Source organism: Ostrinia furnacalis, unplaced genomic scaffold (assembly GCF_004193835.3).
Source record: "Ostrinia furnacalis isolate ACB-3 unplaced genomic scaffold, ASM419383v2 OfSCF5758, whole genome shotgun sequence".
NCBI classification, from domain to species: domain Eukaryota; kingdom Metazoa; phylum Arthropoda; class Insecta; order Lepidoptera; family Crambidae; genus Ostrinia; species Ostrinia furnacalis.
Genome location: NW_021135997.1, coordinates 574914 through 595015, shown reverse-complemented (window position 1 = coordinate 595015; position 20102 = coordinate 574914). Strand labels below are relative to the sequence as shown.

The following is a 20102-nucleotide window of genomic DNA, read 5'->3' as shown; positions in this document are numbered from 1 at the left end:
TAATAAGTTAATTATTTTCATTGACAAGACGAATTATTAGGGTATCTACATAAGGATATAGAACCACATGTTCTGAAGCAAAATTGTCCATTGTACCGCGTAGAAAATGGTTGTTTAATCAGGCCCTAACATATTTAAACTGTAAGCACATAAACAATAAAGGGCTAAAAGGATTGTCCTATTCAGTGCCCATAAAGTGCTCTGTATTACCGCACCCATGTATCGCGTAATCCGTCCACAACCTAATCTCGACACAGGCATGTACCAACACCCTGTTTAACAAACGACAGCACGTCAAGTTACACACTGTACCTTATGTTATTGAAATAAGGGATATTTTGAAACAAAAATGGATAGTCTGATGTGCTCTCGACTGTACCAAAACCCTGTTTAACGTAGGAAAAATCTATTTTAATATTAATACAACGGTGTGTTGTTTCTCGCCGCCGCCGGAAGTGTCGGCCATTCGCCGGATCTTGTTAAATTATTCTGCAAAATGGCGTCGGTCACTTGTGTCGCCCGACGGGTGGGGGTTATGGTGGCGTAAACCGCTAATTGTTGACATAAAACACAGGCTTTTTAGCCATAAGTGTCGCGCATCGAGGTAAAGTACTATTTACTATGGGATATCAAAGGACANACCTTAACCTATTTTTCACTTTAAATCAAAACATTATGTTATAGGCATCATGGAAAAGTAATATTATGCAAGAAACATTCCAAACTCATTATGCCAAATTATATTAATATATGATATCAAAACGTTCAAAAGTTTGGCTGTACACGAGCACGTACACAAGATGTTGTCTCTTTTATGAAATTTGTTAGTACTAAGGTTGAATTATGAAATAATCACTGTTAAATGTGATTAATTTATCACTTTTACCGCGACTGTCGGTAATTATTCATAATAACCGGTTATTATTAATAATTTTCAATTTATCACATTAACCGTAACATATGTATATAAAAATTCCGTGAATCATTGTATTTTTGAATGAAACTTAGATTCATCCCTTAGAATTACCAAATTACGCGCATCTGTGTCGTCAGGTCATTTAGTCTCCACTACAGGAGCTCGACTCTCTAATTCACCAGAAGCAAATGGAGGATTTGTCCTACACTCCCCACGCTGGCCAGACGGGCTGGCACGGGAAGAGTGGCCTGATTCTATTTTACTTTGCTAGAACCACACAGCACTTGTATAGACATATTTGTTTACGGGACTATTCCCACCTCTCGTTCCCACCGCTGCGACTCCTGTGTAGCCAGGATCTACAGCTTGACCGCCAATAAAACATGACGCAACCAGTGAAGGTCAAGTTTGTCCCGGGGGAAAGTTAAACTGTCATTGGACCCGCAATGAAATTAATCAGAAGAACATAGGAGTTCGAAGTTAAGGTTCGATTTCCCTCCAGTGCAAAGCGGACGATAAATAATCATGAAATGAGTAGAAATAGTAAACTTCAGTATTAACCTGCACTTGCAGCATGGTAACCATTAACTGAAACAACATTTTAGAACTATAATGAGGTTATCCATTGAGTTAACAAATGTTTAAATGTATTTGCTTGCAGGTGCTGCGACCAACAGACCGGCTGACGTCGCTTCTGCCCACCATCGAGGAACAACACTACGCTGTCGACGCCACGCCCACGCGAAACAGGTGTGTATACCATCTATACTGTATACAAGATTTTGGCTGTATATTAGAATGTATAAATGAGGTATTCCTCGAAGCGTATACATTTTCAAGCGCAACTTTTAAGGTACGTCTTAGCGTCATTTTTACCAGCGCTAAGGTTTACAAAAAAGAAACTAAGTGACGAAGAAACTCGCGAGCTTACAGTTTCTTTTTTACAGGCTTACAAAGGCCTTTTATAGGCCCTACAAAAAGTACCATATTTTATCATAATATTTTTTTAGGAGTTGTCCTATCGTTGTGGGTTGCTGAACCCATCTTAAAGTTAAAAGAAATTATGCTAATTCTACATTATTTCTCAACAGAACTGGCAGTGAGAGCAGCGAAAGTGAAGACATGTCCGACTGGCCTCGGAGCCCCGTCCTACCCGTCTACTGCGACTAGCCACGCCACGCCACGCCACGTCACGTCACGCCACGCCACGTGTCACGAGTGTTTGCGCCGCCATACTCCGACTCAGATGTAAATATGTGTGAAATGGTTTTGATTTAAACAATTTGAATAGAATGTTATTTGATAAGTTAAGTATGATGTTTGCGCAAATGATTTTGGAAAAATCACAAAATAAAATGCATTTTTAACAACATCCAGCCAGTGCTGAGTAGAAGCAGCGCAAGAAACTCATGTCCGTTTTCACCATCAATCCCTAATTTCTAAGTGACCCCTATGGTATAACAGGAATTTTGTTTTCATAGGGATCACTTAAAAATTAGGGATTGATGGTGGTCACTTGTGATCTTGTCATCTTATCATAAAAAGTAGTAAAAAACTAGGGTTTCTCTATGGCCTTTTAAATTCAACTTTCTCTATCTTTAAATGTCTATGGAAATTGTTTAAATAGTCTATGGTGTGTCAATGTATGATCCCACTTTTGAGCGAGTCAAAACTCCGTGATCAAACTTTCAATTTTTATACGAAAACGTTTTATGTGAGAGTTCGTATAATTATGCCACTTTGACATATCATGGTAGATTTAATAGCTAAATATATTATTATATTTTATATTTTTAAATTGACATTTTTTATATTAATTCAGGCATTTAAATAAAATATTTTTCAAATAATAAATATTGAAACATACTCTTTCATGAAACGTTTTTGTTAAATTTGATAACTTCAAGTGCTTAGAACCGGCGGGCATTTTTAATTTATATTTAAAATATTAATTAGGTAATTTTACTACATTTTAAAAGTGAAAAAAAAATACAAAATTGATCGGTGCAATTTTTTCAAAATTTTTGTTCAACAAAAAAAAAAATAAAAATTGTTCTTTTTTGAGTATTATCGGGAATTTGGATACGCTGTACAAAATGTAGCGAAAATATTAATAAAATAACGGAATTTATTTTTGTACAGCGTATAAAATTCTTTTGTATGTTTGTTAGTGTTGTATTCAGAATATACGCCTTTTATTATCTACGTATTTTAAATTATGACGAAAATATATGTTAAATGCTCTAGGTGACATCTTTTTTCGTCTTCTTAAATTCTGAATACAACAAATCGGTACTAAACTCATCGCATCGTAAGAAGTACTCTATATCGTTTTTTGGTTCAAAAAATGATATAAAAATCAGTTAACGCCACTAATTTGCGACTTGCGACACGATGCGATTAGTCGAGTGCGATTCTCCCAACGAGACGACGTTTGTTGTCGCACACTGGTAAAGCTTTATTTAAAATGATTAAGTTTCGTCTATAATTTGTAATTTTTAAGCTTGTTTTTTGATTTTTGAAATCGTTCGAGAGCATTCGTCGTCTTGTTAGAATTTAGTTCGTCCTGTGATGAGAAAAAAGTAAAAAAAAAATTAAAATAATATTCCATATTGTTTAGTTTGTAAGTCTCCTTCCTCTTCTATAAGAATTTGCAAGTTGTATTTTACCACCACAGAGTTGCAACTCTTTAAAAAACAGTTGCAAATCTGTGGCGGAAAGAAAAAGTCAAGTCCACCGAAGTTTTTTTTTTATAAAGTACATTGTATCAATAATTTTAGTATTATAATAATAAAAAAAAAAACAATTAATATATTTTCACCTTTAATTTGACTAACTCCTATTGAGTTTCCAAAATTTTCATTTTTATCCTTTCACATTTTTTTAGTAAAAAAAAGTATGTTGGCATTATTAATAATTTCATTTCTTTATTATTTTGTAGTTATAATAATTCTAATATTTGATACTTATTATATCTAGATTAATCAAAGAAATGACAAAAAAAATTACAAATCAATTAAAAAAAGCCGAAAAAAATGATCTCAGGTAATATTTTTCATAGGTCGCGTAAAACTTCATAACTAGAAAAAAAAACCCAAAAAAATATTTTTCAATGTTTGAAATAATATTTTTTCTTACGCAAATAAGAAGTGTATGTGTGTTTGTTTTTGTTTTATTTGCATTTTCATGTATTTCATTTTATTTTACTTTCCTTTTTGCTTTTTTGTATTTCTCAATAAGCGTAAAATAACGAAGGAAGTGTAAGTGAATGGTTTTTTCTAAGGGAATGTGTGTTAAAATAGAAAATCAGCAATCTCTGTGATACATAATTATCATCAAAATCCCATTTTCCATCATGAATATTTTGTAAGTGATTTTGTATGTGAAAATCTAAGAAAAAAAAATACGTACAAATTGGAGCAGATATTTTATTTTTTCAGTTTCACAAAAAATGTATTCGTTTTTGTTATCAAAATTCTTGCAAAAGTATTTTGATTTTTTCAATTAAAAATATCTGTTCCAATTCGTACGCGAATGTCATCAGATATTTTATAAAACGTCAGTTGGGAGATACGTTTAAAAGTTTAATAAAATCACTAGGGATTTATCATTCTTCGAATTGTATTCAGTAAGTTGACAGTTTGTGGCCTCAGTTTAAAACATTAGCATTCTTTCTGCAGTCGAGTAAACGTTCAATATTTTGTGAACCAACGAATTTAACGTTGATTTTTATCAATTAGCCACTGAAAAATATACAGTCGTGTTTAGTTGTTGAGCCTTTAGTATAATTAAATGTTGAACTAGTCCTACATTTTTAATTGTAAAGTTTTAAAAACAATTATTAATACCCAAACTTGAGGCCTATCAAATAGTGCAAGTCTTGAATCAAACTTTAAAAGCACAATTTAATGATAAAAAATCGTTTTTGATGATGTTTTTGCAAATTGTCAACTTTTCCTGCATTTAGCGTTCTATAAAACTATTTGTATCGGTAATGTGTGTGTGCACGTCTACAGATTGGCACAAACGTAAGAATGTATCTTATTTGTAACAGGCATAAGGCATGATTTTGAAGATTTCGAGTTCAATCAAATCGCGTGTGAATTTCATTCGTACGAAAGTTGGTTTTTCGAGGTCCTAAAATTTTGTCTGTGCTTGACACCATCTGTTTATAATAAGCATTCGTTTAGAAATGGTCAAAATGTAAATAAATATTTGAATGAAATTTCAAATTTTAAAATCAACCTAAAAGGCTTAAAAAGTCATGCCAAGTTCAATATTCTTTTACATTCTTGGCCAATTCTTATTCTTAATTTTAAATCTACTTATTTGTTAAAATGGTCAAAACTTAATTGTAACTACTTAATCGACCCATATTGGGTCAATCGACCGGTTGTGTACGAACATGTATGAAATGTGTGTTTGTGTCAATTTGTTGACGCTATGTGTATTGTACGATAGCTTGCTGTGGTGTACGAGTTAATCTGAAATCTCGAATTGATGAGAATAAAAGTTGGGACTCTTATTTTTGTGTTTTTCTTAACACCTTATGCAATACAGCCCCTACAGACCAAATGTCTATTAGGCTTCAAAAATAATTTAGCAGTACCTACTAATATCTGTTAGATCAGTGTTTTTCAATCTGTGTGTCTCAAGCATCTATAGGAGGTCACGAGAGGTCGTAAAAACTACTTCAGTAAAAAAACAGTAAAGTTTTAAAGATAGANGAACTGGCCCCATAGCAGACATTTTCCTACATCTAAAGACCTTTTAAAATATATATTGGTTATGGCTATTGGAGCGGGTACCACTTTCCATACATTTGTGCCCATCATCCTTTAAAAAAGCTTCAGGAATAAAATTGAGAACGGTAAAGCTTCTAAAGATTTCTCAGAAATCTGAAATGTTACCCAAAATATGAAAACATTTATATGCGTGAATTTGTTACAAAGTTTAAAACCACATTGTGAGTAAGTTCAGTCGACTTCTACAGCAAAATTCTTTCATATCACAGCTTTTATAAGACCTCACTTTGGAATTCCATATTTCTCGCTAAAACTTGTGCAGTTTCATAGAAACTTTATGCTTTCCTAAAATGAGACAATCATTATCTTTGGCAATTTATTCTTCTAACGTTCGGTTAAAACTACGTAGCAGTTTATGCTTTCAGGACTCAATCAAACAAAATGACCTTAATCCGATTTTTGGACTTAATTCTAGTTATTCGGTAACAACATTACAAAGACCATGAGATTTTAATTAGTAGCAGTTGTCCTCATCCAACCTGTACTTATATTTTATAAACTAATGACGTCACTGCTCCGCCAACTAATACGTCGTGGTCAACTAATTTAAAAACTAATACGTCACTACGCCGCATCTGTGCTGGAAGCCATTTTAAGCTCGACGTCAATTGTGGTCCTCCAGACATTTTCTTCTATATCTTTATGTTGAATCTATACCTAAAATATTTGTTNTAAAATTCAAACCTTGGTAGCGACCCCTAAATGTCTTTTAAAAATTAAAAAAAAAATAATGAAAGACTTTCATATGGTATATATTCAAATTACGTGGTGCCCCGCAAAATATAAGAAAAAATTTTTTTTTCGTAGGAATAAGGACCACCCTAGTATGTACCTATTACTCTAAGCCTATAGGCATAGAAAAATAATGCACAGGCTTTTAGATAGAATGTGCTTAAATGCCCAGTTTATGATCTAACGGTCCGGCTGGAGAAAATATTGTGATATGCTTCAGAGAGCACGTACTCGTAATTTCATTGGAATTGGTTATTGTTAATAGTCTTAACATGAGCACTATCTGATAAAATAAATTATGTCTGATTGTTTATTGCTTGATAAATATAAACTAAAGTATACAGCGCGATCAAAAGAAATATCGATCCAAGCGCCGTAATTTCGTCCGACCTTTAACTAACTAAAACTTAAAGTTCGGGCGCTGGTTAGCCTTACATACTGAAAATTGTTACTCAAAACTAGAAACGTTGGAGCGTACGTACAAACTGTTATGGAATGTTCCACTTTGAACATGTAGGTACGAGTTTAAAACTCATTTTCTGTTTGAAAACTGGTGCGCTTAAGGAATATTCTGGCAGGGACAAAAAGCAAATAATATCTTTAAGCTTTTATAGTAAAAGGAGAAAACTTTAACGGCCGGTTTAGGACACCTACAGTTTATGTTACATATGGAAAGTAAAACATTTGAGTTCATTTAATGACCAGCATTGTCATCAAATACTGGGAAATACTATTTTCATTCTTCAAGGAAAAGTCCAGATGAAATGTAAAGCAAATAACCTGTCTATACCTCTCGACTTCAGTTTGTTTTCCAATTTCCCAATCTCCAGCCATGTTCATCAGAGGGCTTATTAGTGGTGTTTGTCTTCCCGCGAGCTTTTTAAGCTCGAGGCTAATTGAGTGTTTGCCCGCAGCCGCCTACGTTACACAAACGTTTGCCGAGGCGATCAGTTACGGAATCAATTGACTTTTTCTGGAGACGATGATCGACCATCTTATTTGTTGAACTAATCAATTCAGGTATTAACGTTTCCTGACATACCTAGTGTATTGATCTCATTCTACCGACAAGGGTTACCACTACGTCCACTAGTACCACTAAACATCTGAGTAGTTCTTTAATTTAAAATAAGAATGATAATGAGATGATCAGTTTATTCATCTGGCATTCATTCAAATCTCTTTGCGCTATTTTGCCCCTAAAATGTGTAATTTGTGTAATCTGAAATGCCTTTCCTTGTAAAATCACCACCTTCCCTAAATTATACTTTTCTAGAAAGGTCTGTTTGGACGACAAGATCGATCATTAATCGATATTATAAATGAGATTAATCGATCATCTTTATGGGAAAATCACTATCATCATCTCTTCAAAGTACAGTTTACCTAGTTTATTAATGTAAACATATTATCGGTAATGACACTTGCTCTCTCGGTAACAGTAATAAGTTAATCTCTCTCTGATGACAGCCGCGTTGCGTAAATTACCAGGGAACGTTAAGAGCATATCAGGCGGTGACAGGGCTACCACACGGGAGGATTACATTACTTTACAATGATACTATTCGAAAAATAGAATAATTGCCATAGATTTGAGACATTTATGGGGGCTCTAAGAATAAAGAATTTCAATGTCATAAACGTAGTATAAAAATGTTATAAACAAACTTAAATCGACCGATTTGGCATCAGTCAAATCGTTCTCTCAGTTAATTTGACCGAAAACCGTTTAAAAACCTATTTTCGTTTGGATCCGGATGCGTGTCAGCCCTACTTTGAGTATTCGCGCCAGAGACGCACACGTTGACACAACAAATGAAGAACATCAATCAGCGGGCGGGATCGAAGTGGTTCCCCGAGGAGTCCTCGCTAGCTCAGGTTACGCTTCGGTGACACGTGTTTTAACAAAAAGGGGGTTCGATTTAAGAGTTAGGGATATTTAGTTTATTACTAGGCTATTTTAACCCAAACAATTTAAGGATTTTTTTTTGCTTACCACACTTATGAACTGCCTTTTTAAAGACTCAACTCACCAGTGTCATTTGTCATTTACATTCGCTAGTTATTCCTATTAAGGTAACACACCTTACCTTACTTTATACATAATCACAGAAATTTTTCAAATTACCAACCCAATACCACCTGGCAAACCAAACTTTCTAAAGACCAATATAACTAAAGTGAATCACCGTCTAAATAAAGACGCAAGTCATACTCTTGACTAATAAAGATGTCAACGGGCACTCAAGTGAGGTGTTTTTAAAACAAACACTTGGCCCACGCTGACAGTCGGATGCTCCGGGAATGTATACGACCAAGGCTCGATACCGCGGTCACCCGAAAGGAATCAATTAACAAGGGCAGACGAAAAATGCTTACTATAAGTAGCAACTTTAATTTAGTTTCCTAGTACTCGTTGTGATCGTGACTTATGTCATAGAGTACCGTTCTATCTTGTTTTTACTACATGATACATTTTTATTGTAATCATCAAAATCTAATTCATTTTCAGCCAACGTTCAAATGTAAAGAGGTTTTCAAGGTATTCATTAAGTGTAAGTGTTATCTTAGAACACTGTCGTGAAATACCGACCGATTGAGTGATCTTGGCACGTGTCACATGATCTCCAGTTTTAAGAATTCACTTGTTTTATTTTGTTTGCCGAGCTTTGCGCCAATTAATTCTTTCTATCCTTAATTAATTAACGTAACGCCAAACAATCTCACTAAACAAGAAGATTTTTCAACTTAGTCATCTCGATGGGAGGGCTTTCTCGTATAAGTTCACGAACTGGTCAGCTATCTAGCATTTAGTATGAGCATCAGGAGCAATAATATTGACCCAATCAATTCGAGAGGTGGTTGGTTAGATCACTTGGATTGCGAGACACGTGGGTTCCTCTAATTGGTTGCTTATCCCGAATATCCAGCGGAATGTGTTAATTACCAGCTTCTTCGGATGTTGTGGTCGTAATGTATTAACGAACATGTTTATTTATCGTGTTATGAGGCTGTTAACATCGCATACTTGGGACTATTGCCTTAATTAAGACAACTTTAAAGATCGTGTTTAGGATGTGTCGTTCCGATTCCGATCACTAATCGTGTCATCTAATAGAATATTATTCGCTTTCTAATGAATTCAATTTTATTTTTTAATATAGAGTGTGATTTGTATAATATCTCCCTACCAGAAGGACATAAACATAAATTGTTGTTATCATCACAAACTAAAACATAAAAGTTCAAAATCCATTGGGGAAATTATTTTGGGTTGACCTGCTGGCGGGTCGTACATTACCATCAAATTATATGTTAATTACCTAAAGCTTCAATAAGTGTGAAACGCGATGATGTCGTTACCGGCTACTTATTGACATTAACACTTCGGCCGCGTTGCTTACGGTAGCCTTAACTTGAAAGTTGTTGATAATGCTCATTATTGGATGAACGTTTCTAAAAGGGTCAGTCAATAGACTTAAGTTTTCTCTTTGATTAGCATTGGATAAAAGTCATGCTTTGGGAAAATTGGACATGCTCATTAAATAGATTCAAGTAATCCAGCTCAATTTTCGTTGTTCTTCTATAAAACTATTATTAACACCCCGTCGTTTTTCCATCGGGGGCTAAAAAAATCCTCAATACGCATGAAATCAAACACATATCTGTGCAATAACAATAACTGCATGAAAGATACCTATATGAAGCAATATCGCTAAATTTCATCGAAGCAATTGAGCTACAATTTTATTTCTGGCTTCGTTATTCCGCGACATAACCGTAACAGTTTGTGTCGTCCATTTGCATACACTGAGTGACACCTATAAAATCGACGCGACGCACCGACAAATGTTGCCAATCACTGTCCAAAAACAAAACAAAGCTGACGGTTGTTAACGATATAGCCCAAAAAGACCACCAAATTGGAGCGAAAATTAAAAGCTGCGGCCTGCGCCAGAAGTGTAGGTACTTCACCTAAAAACCGAAAGCTTTGTTTTTTCACAAAAGTTAACATTTATTAGCATTTTTATAGAATGAAATGTTACAATCCCAACACACCAAGTGTTTGCCTGGCTTTTCTGTTGTCGCTGGATGAGGGCCCACGCCTGCACGGACCCTTCCAATGGCGCTAGCTTTCATTTTTATTGCCGCTTCATAGCGAAGGGATTTGCTCCTAAGTAAACGCACTAATTGAATCATTGAGCACAAAAGATTGGATGGCTACTAATATTTGGGGTAACTCCCAATTCTGCCTCAAAAGGTCCGGTTTACTGAGCTAAATAAGAAGCTTTGAAAAATCCTGTTCAATGAATTTCGGTATCGTTTTAAGCTTGATTGATCTTACAGAGTTTTATAAATTAACGTCTAGTTTATTGGAAATACGTCAGTATCAGTGAATGCTTAGTAAGGCTTTTTGATGTTTGCTAGCACATCTTCGCGAAACTCATGTCATTAAAATACATTAGCAAGCTATTTTATCGTTAACTCCTGATAAAATCCCTATTTCTTTCTGGCAACGTTTTAAGCATCAAAAGTGATAGGTGGGTTTCCAAAAATTACAACAATTATAGATACGTTTAAAAATGAGAGAGCATTGTTTGTATGACTCAATATGTCCACTTTGAGCAACATGTCATCGTTTCACTCGACAATATTGTGGGTAGTGAACTTAAAGTCCTGTTCTATCTAATAAGTTGCCTCATTAACTGACTCTACCAAAATTATTGATACTTACGTCAGTTTCCATGGGAAAACAAAATCGCATCGCATCGGATGGGGTCGGTTGATCCGCGAGTGTGTGTTTGGTCAGCACACGCGGCATTGTGCGGGGACGATGACCCCGCAGGGGCGCGGATAGCCCTTCGCATTCGATTATAAAATCGTCATCGGCACAGATTCGGGCAACCCTTTGCTTTCCAACTCGATTATAAAATAGTTGTTGCATTATTGCTTTTGTGAGAGAGGTGCGGCGTGCGCCAGTGTAGATAGAGAGGCCTAAAAGCTTTATCACTTATTGTGGATAGAGCAACAGCAATAATATTTTAAATCGGTTTGCAAACTTGTTTGCGATACTGCTATTTATAAAGATTATTATTATTATTGTTTCTCTTATAGCATACTAGCGGCCGCCCGCGACTTCGTACGCGTGAATCCCGTTTTTCCCGCTAATTCCCGTTCCCGTGGGAATTTCGGAAATTCCTTTCTTAGTGCACCTCTACGGTACCTAAGCTACGTCCCTTCCAAATTTCAAGTGCCTACGTTTAGCCGTTTAGGCTGTGCGTTGATCTGTCAGTCAGTCAGTCAGTTTCTCCTTTTATATATTTAGATTAGTTCCTTACTTCCAGACTCGAGTGTTTTCTTCTGATGCATCTCTACTTTGTACTACAGAAAGTATATGAGTATGAGAGAGACGATTGCAACCATAAATCTTGTGACCGAGTTTCACAAAGAATTCGACTTTTATTCTAGTCGTATTTTATTTTGTTATTACTTTGAAGGTGAATTTAATTCAGAATAAACCCGTTTAAATACATATCAAAAAGTGATATTGTGTTATTTATATGCTAAACTTTATTTCCCTTTGAAGTATTAAAATAGCTGTTTTGTAAACCGTTGTGTTTGTCCGCTTTGCGGCTCATTGCCCAACGCGCAGCTGCATTAGTGCATCTTTTCAATTTGCATAACAAAAAGTCCAATATTTGTACACAAAACAGCCAGCTCTCTTTCAAACCCTATTTGAATTCGTGCTCGCCACTTGACGTAGTGATGTGCCTGCACCGACGCTAATTTGAAACGCAGAGTATGAATGTAGCTGGGCAGGATTTAAAATGCAAACCAATTGATGGATTCAATGAAATCGGAAATGGACATCAGTTTGTGTGGCAATTTATTGCCTCTTTTCAATCAGCATCAACTCACTATCATTTACTTTACTAGATAGGCTTATCCTTATGCATGCCACTGAGTTCGATCAATGGATGTTTCGACCAGAATATTTTTGAATATAACATATTTGAAAGGAGGTAAATGCATTAATTAGCAAAATGGTTCATCATTTACCATTTTCCAAAATGAGTTCAAGTAGGTACCTATTACGAGTAGGTATAGTACTAATTTTATGATATTCGACTTTCAGGAGACAATGTCAGCTTTAATTTTCGCATTGTTTCACATCTCTAGTTTGCTCGCGTACCCGAAAAAAAAGCACAGTCCAAACCTACATTTTTGTAATGGTTGAAAATACTTTGAAATTCTGAAAATACTCGAGCATAAATACTTCCAGTCCGAACGAGCGCAGCACAGCCTTGTTTGCGCAGCTTCTGCTCCGTTTTTTGTTACTCCTGAAATACTTTGAGCTGGGGTGTTGACTTTATTGTAGTCTGTTTGCAATGCGGATTAGTTTTCTTTGCGCATCGTATGTTGGTTTTAGTTTGTATTAAAAAGAGAAAATATATTGGTTAATTTGGCGATGCTTCCTTTAGAGCTGTTTAATTAAACTTATGCAAATAAGTCAAAATAATAATAGAATTGGACTTCTTTCGTAGATTTAAGATATTTTATATCTACAAAAAACATATGCATTAGCTACATCAACACCGTATATAGCGTTATCAGCTAAATGCACAGTTACAAATGATTGATCTCTTTTCGTCTCTTGTAAATACACACATTACAAGTTTCGACTAATCAAGACAAATCATCGTGTTATTAAATTTGGCGCCTCTTCACTAACTCGAGTTTTATAGTTTAATAACGGTAATGGCATGTCTTCATTACATAGTTCGTTGTGGGTGCCAACGACTCGTAGTCGAACGACTACAGCCAGACAACTTGCTAGTGAATTCAACAAAATTATGAACTTTTGCAAAAACTCACAAGTAGGCATATGGCTAGAAATATTTTACAAAGTTTTACATTTTAAGAATTTATCAAACATTCATTTTGTAAACTTTTTAATGGCTCTACCATTTATGTCAATTTTAATTGGCTTCGCTATATGTATAAATTTAATTTTATTATTATAATAATTGGTGCGATTAAATGTAAATTTGTTGTTACCTATACCTATACGACTGATATTTTGTGAACATTTTGCGGGTTTGTTTGGAAAGGTTTGATCGTTCTTTTTATACTGTAACAAGCCCTAACTGGCAGTTAGAGTGTGTGACTAAAACGGATTCGTTTCACAACTGTGGCTAATGGCCCGACTAATATCAAAACAGGGTTGATAATACACAACTAAAACATTAGGGATTTGTTTGTACACTTTTTAATAAAAACACTTCGGTCAGTTTTACTTTGTTGTTATTTTCCATTGTGATTGTTGGCCTGATGATGCGAAAACGACCGCATTCTTGGCAACGACACCTGCTCGCAAAGTTCGTTGATAGGTTTGTAAATTAAGCAAAGGAGTTGACAAATGAACTCGAATTATGTGTTTGAATCGAGCGCTTTGAAGTGAAGAAGTGCTGAAATTCAGTGTGCTTAATTAGCGTCTACACGCGCAGTCAAGCGTAGCAAAAGAAATGGAATGACAAACCTCATCTGCGTAAGATTAAATAATGACACCTGAAAACGCACCAATTTTCATGAGAAAGTCTGTTGTTCAGTCATTCGGATGATGCTCAAAGGCCTGAATTATTAATATAATTATTAACCACCATGTCATACCATATTGAATTAATCTGACATTCAATAGCTTTATAACAATAAAATGCCAATAAAATGTTGTGAACAGCTTGACTTTCACCAACAAGGAATAATAAAACCTCTCATTAGAAAAAACGCTGTAATTTTTATACAAACATTGCTCAAAAACCTTATGCTACAAATATGCCAAGAATGTCAGCTTACGTAAACATGGCTTTAACATAATTCCGATTGTACACGGTAACCCTACATTACGCACAGCTCCATGGTTCGTTCTTCTAACGCGCCGAACCAAACGCTATGAGTTTTAATTTTTGGTACAGTCAGGCTACAATGTTTTTACAGTAGTTTAGTATTATAAGGTAATCAAACTTTTTATTCAGATGAAAAGATTTTCACCGAGGCCAGTTTGCAAAATGTGTATTATGATTTTTTGTTGCATTATGATTTTCATAGTCCTGCGTAAAGATTCTTTCAGAGCATTAAAAATTGAAGTAAGTAGGTAGGTTGCTGCGAACTATTTTTGTAGTAATCGGTAAAATGGTACTGAGGAAGTACATTATTGGGCAATCAAAAAACTCAGATATATTTATCCGAGTGTACATTGTGTATTAAGCCGCAGCACGACACCGGCGCTAATTGTTTGCGTTTCATCAAATTTACTTCGTTCACTCCGCGCGGCCGCCTTCGTGACGAATCTGTTTGTTTTTACTTCAACTTAACTCTAGTTCTCGATGACGATGAACCGTAGACACGCTATGCTTACAAAATTTTATATTTTCTTACACGTGAAAGTAACTTGATATCTCTAGACCCCCTATTAAGGATTTGTATTCGGTGATAATTATATCGTAGGTTTAAATTTATGATCATAATTACCTTAACAGGTAGACTTACGAAACAGTTATCCACCTACAAAACCAGCCCACTGGTTACTTAAATTACTAATATTATAACTTTATCTTCAAAATTATTGCCCACAATTTCACAAGTAATTTAAATATTATTATATTATCCATCAGTATAACAAATAAATTCGAAACCGTCATGGGATGAGTGACTTGATTTCATTGTTAAAAGCATTAGTTCTAATTGAGATAGTAATAGACTCACATTAAACATCATCCATTTTCATAACAGCTATCTGAAATAACTTTATCTAGATTTGCGGTTTTGATTAAACCTACCATCCAAATAAATGATGTTCCGTAAGCTTACAATTAATTGAGTCCATAAACCTATTCGTAACTAGATTTAACTTTAGAGCTTGGGGGAGGCCTTTTTCCAGCAGTGGACGTCATTTGGCTGAAACGACGACGAACTAGATTTAAATCATAATATAACTAATATTTTGGTTAAATATTTACAATTCACATTTTTCTGTGGTTTGGCACTTTTTTCTATTTGATAGTATTTGGAGGTGCAATGGCAAAATTGATATGTAACATCACAAAAGAACGTCCACTACTGGACAAAGGCCTCCCCCCAAGGATTTCCATAGGAATTCTTGCTAGACTTAATCATAATGCGGTACAACAAATAATGGATTTACTTACATCGTACTGAATGATTGACTGATTTCAAGAACGTGGCTATCTCTTGAAGTTAAAGAACCCACTATGCGTGTCTTAGTTGTGCCTAAAACCCAAAGTTGGTCGTCAAACAATGGTAATTAATTCCAGTAACGAACAATCAGAGCTGTTTATTCAACGCACTTAATTTTACGGCTCAAAACCTAATTTACGAGTGTTTGAGAACAAAACTCGGCGCTGAAAATGCATTAAATTAGCTTTCAAGAGACAGTCACACTTTAGAACACTTTAGTTTGTAAAGGTGACGATCTGAAGATCGCATAGGATTAGATTATACAATGAAATTAAATTCTAATTCAATTTCATGCGAACAATTTAGGCTAAAACAATATTGATGTGATTATTGTTAACTTAGTTATAAAATGTAATCTAATTTTAAATTCTATACCTAGTTTATTGAACAAAAAATATTAATATGCAAAGGCTTATGTTCCTTTCCTCGAAAAAGGTTTCAGTTCATATTATTTTTAAACTAACTTTATTTGATGTTTATTATTTTTCTAAAAATGTATCAAATAAAAGTCGGATTTTGATTGAATAGACTTTTCAGAATACTCAGATAAAATATCGTTTCAAACCCCGTCTTCGTATATAGCCGGAATTGTGGGATTGTATTGTTGGTGCACAATACCGCAGCTTTTTGCGGCGAGCGGGATCAACGGCGGATTTCCTTGCGTCTCTTATTACTTACTTGGTATTTCGCTCAAGAACCGTCCTTTCACTTTTGTCCAGAGCATTGTCTGCTGTATCGAGTTTAGGGTGTGTCCTTAAGCGCAGCGGATAATATTTAATAGTGCAGTTACACTAATAAAGCTCATTTGTTTATCTTTATGAATATACTTCATGGTTTACAAGCATTTTTCACAATAAAAACTAAACAGTGTCACACAGAGGTTCAGTCAATGGGCCACCACTTGCTAATGATATCTATTTGTATTTGTCTTTTGAAGTAGCGAATCCGTAAATTAGATGGGTTTCTTACCTTCTTAATAGGAATAACGTTGTGTAAACTAAAACCTTGTCAACGTTATTAACGCTGGAAGTGAGGCCACGCGCTTAATACAGTAGAAACATTACTTTTGTGTACCAGATGGTGGGACGATTAATTGCGACAGATGTCTTTTTAATTTACACTTAATTTTTTTAAAGCTATGGTATTGTCATTAACTGTGATTCAAAAATATTTAACTTTCCCCTAGGGTCGTTAAGTGGGGCGGGAATGCATACGTATACGAATTACTGAAGCTTAACGAGTTTTATTTTTTACAAATGTAATAACTAAACTAGCAGCTTATTAGATAGGGTTTTGTTATTTTGTCGCTGACAGTACATTAGTAGGTAAACTGACCCCCCGCCTCTCATATTGTTCGTTATTCAAAAGGATCGCGAAGGCTCAGACACCACTAAAATGGGCCGTGTCAATTTTCACCCCATCTGATAGTGTCAAAATCTCACCTAATCCATAGGGTATGTTTTAACTGTTGAAAGAAGGCCGGAAACAGATAATATTTTTTACAAATTTACTGAGTGACGTTTGATTAGCAGCGTTATTATTATTTTTAATTGCTTGCCATGATATAATGTTAATTAATATTGTATGAGCAACCTAGAGTTCTCTCTGTTACCCTTAAGCGTGCCCTAGCATAAGCAACAAGTTTGTGACTTACTTCTAAGTTACTAAACAGCTCCTCTCTTTTCATGCTCATATTTGTAAATTTAACCATGCAGGACACGTCCAGCCTTGTAAACTCGCCCTAAAGGGACAACAGTGTTCCATTACGACAATAAGTCGTACTAGTGACGTCTAAAATTTCATCTCGCAGCGACAGATGTTCCTCCCAATAATGTTGCTGTGTCGCTGTTTGTCGCTGTTATTGCAAGTTTTTGTAGTTTCCTTTGCCGAGAATACCTAACTAGAATTAAGTCTCGTAAGCTCATATTGAGGACGGCAGTTTATTGGTATCGCCTAGAAATAAATGCCATTCTCATAACTGAACGTTTATTAAAGAAAATACACACACAAAATAATTTCTAAAACAGCTACAGAGTAAATAGACGTATAATTTAGGACAAAATAACGTGTCGTCGACATAACGTTATAACGTAAAAGACTTTCACATATTAGGGCAAGCGGATTTTAATTTCGGTGCGAATGTTTACGCGCGCGTATCTCACGCGGACGGCTATTGCGCCCTTTGTTGGAGCCCTGAGGTGCGAGATATACTGAGATAACAACGCTTGCTTCCGAACTTATGATGTTTTGCTGTGGTGCGGTTGACTTATAAAAAAACTCATACAACTCATTTATTTTTGCAAATGGGCTTTTAAAAAGCACTTTTACACGTCCCAATATTAACCCTACAACTGCTTCGGGACAATAAATGGGCCAGTGCTGGAACTTGATATGGATTACTGTACTTAAAAAAAGTTTTAACTGATATCAGTCAAGCCTGGTTGTTGACGATGGCCACCAAGAGTAGATGCTAGGTAGCTAGATCTACGTATTTATGTGCTTTGAGATATTATACGTAATGTAACTAAAATAATTATNTGTTGACGATGGCCACCAAGAGTAGATGCTAGGTAGCTAGACCTACGTATTTATGTTCTTTGAGATATATTTATACGTAATGTAACTAAAATAATTATTAATTGACCTTGTGTTTTTGTTTATGAAACTTATCTGTTACTAGATTTGCCTCTTTGAGTAACTGAAATATGTCCTTAGAATGCTATATGTATGTGCAATTATCTATTCTTACAAAACTAAAATATTACCTATATCCAAATGTTTAATACGGTTGTTTACCTACATGTTTATGTTTGATTTTGGGATCAATAAANAAAAAACCTACACTACAAAGTAGAAAAATAATTACTAATTACCTACTTATTTATAAGGACGAATTAATATTTATGTAGGTATACCATGATTGATACCTTTGGAGTCGGTGCAGGCAAACCTTACATGTTTCATAATCTTGGCACCGACTCCAGAAGTATCAATCATGGTATACCTACATAAATATTAATTCGTCCTTATAAATAAGTAGGTAATTAGTAATTATTTTTCTACTTTTTAGTGTAGGTTTTTTTACCTACAATGTTTATGTTTGATTTTGGTATCAATAAATAATACGCAACTCCGGGTACGCGTAGGTAATAATATTGTCGCGCCTAGAACATGCTAGAGCTAGCCGTTAGCGATGCGGCCCGCTGATTGGCCGGAGGCCTCTGTCCTTTTATGGTCAGAAGCCACTCGCGGCCCACCGCGCGCACACGCGGCCGAGAGCCGCCAATCGTGATCCAACAACTTCCGCGAACGCACGTACGCACCCCCGGACGCGCCTTTCGGTTATTTTCACTTACAAACTGGACTTTCATTTCATTTATTCATATCATCGTTCACCCATCGACCTACATCGCCTACAAAGTGGTCCTACGAGCCGAATCATCGATATGTGAACTCAGTGATACGTCAACAATATGTCTCTGCTTCGCACCCCCCGCGGCGCCGGAGTCAAAACACGCCGACAGTTGAAGGACGAAGACGAGGCACTGAAGGTTGGCACTGAAGTGAAAGTGGGGAGTGAAAGGCTGAAAAGTGAGGGTAGCCGGTCCACGCGCACATCCTCTGCAGCACGACGGCTCACAATTGAAGCTGCACGAAAGAGGGCTGAAGTCGAATTGGAAGCCATTGAAGCCGCAGAAGCCGCCGCGGAAGCCGCCGCGAAAGCCGCCGCGGAAGCCGCCTCTAAAAGAGCGGCAATTCGTAAGTCGCTCATTGATATGGAGCTGAACGCCGACCTTGCCGAGCTCGGCTCGGAGAGATCTGTGATATCATCGTCTGAGAAAGTTGAGGCCTGGCTTGACACATCACACGTTGAAGCGACACGTCGGGAGGAGAATGCCACCTGCACCGCGCCCCAGCAGCGTACTGATATCCAAGAGCTGGCGGCGGCACTCACAGGTGCAATCTCCAACGCTGCTGTAACGAGCCGTAATGACCAACTGTTGTCAAGATTGGCCACCTCTAAAGACCTACCCATCTACTACGGTGACCCCCTCGACTGGCTACAGTTCCGCAACGCTTATTACGAGTCCACTGCGGTATGTAAATACACCTACACTGAGAACATATATGTAGATGCCTAGTTACAATAGTGAAACATTTTTTTTAGTCTATAATAAAATANTGTTGACGATGGCCATCAAGAGTAGATACTAGGTAGCTAGATCTACGTATTTATGTACCTTGAGAAATATGTAACTAAAATAATTATTAATTATCTTTGTGTTTTGTTTATGAAACTTATCTGTTACTAGATTTGCCTCTTTGAGTAACTGAAATATGTCCTTAGAATGCTATATGTACCTATGTGCAATTATCTATTCTTACAAAACTAA

The 20102-nt window shown here is 35.9% G+C and overlaps 2 protein-coding genes across 2 annotated transcripts; both read left to right on the top strand.

Annotated features, from left to right (window-relative positions):
• Positions 1-1538: 1538 nt before the first annotated feature.
• On the top strand, positions 1539-5441 carry LOC114361467 (cyclin G-like). Its single transcript, XM_028316508.1, has 2 exons — positions 1539-1666; positions 2008-5441. The coding sequence occupies exons 1-2, from the start codon at positions 1554-1556 to the stop codon at positions 2084-2086; spliced, it is 192 nt and encodes a 63-aa protein (XP_028172309.1). The 5' UTR covers positions 1539-1553; the 3' UTR covers positions 2087-5441.
• A 13740-nt stretch (positions 5442-19181) lies between these two features.
• On the top strand, positions 19182-19850 carry LOC114361485 (uncharacterized). Its single transcript, XM_028316532.1, has one exon. The coding sequence runs from the start codon at positions 19182-19184 to the stop codon at positions 19848-19850; it is 669 nt and encodes a 222-aa protein (XP_028172333.1).
• The last annotated feature ends 252 nt before the right edge of the window (positions 19851-20102 follow it).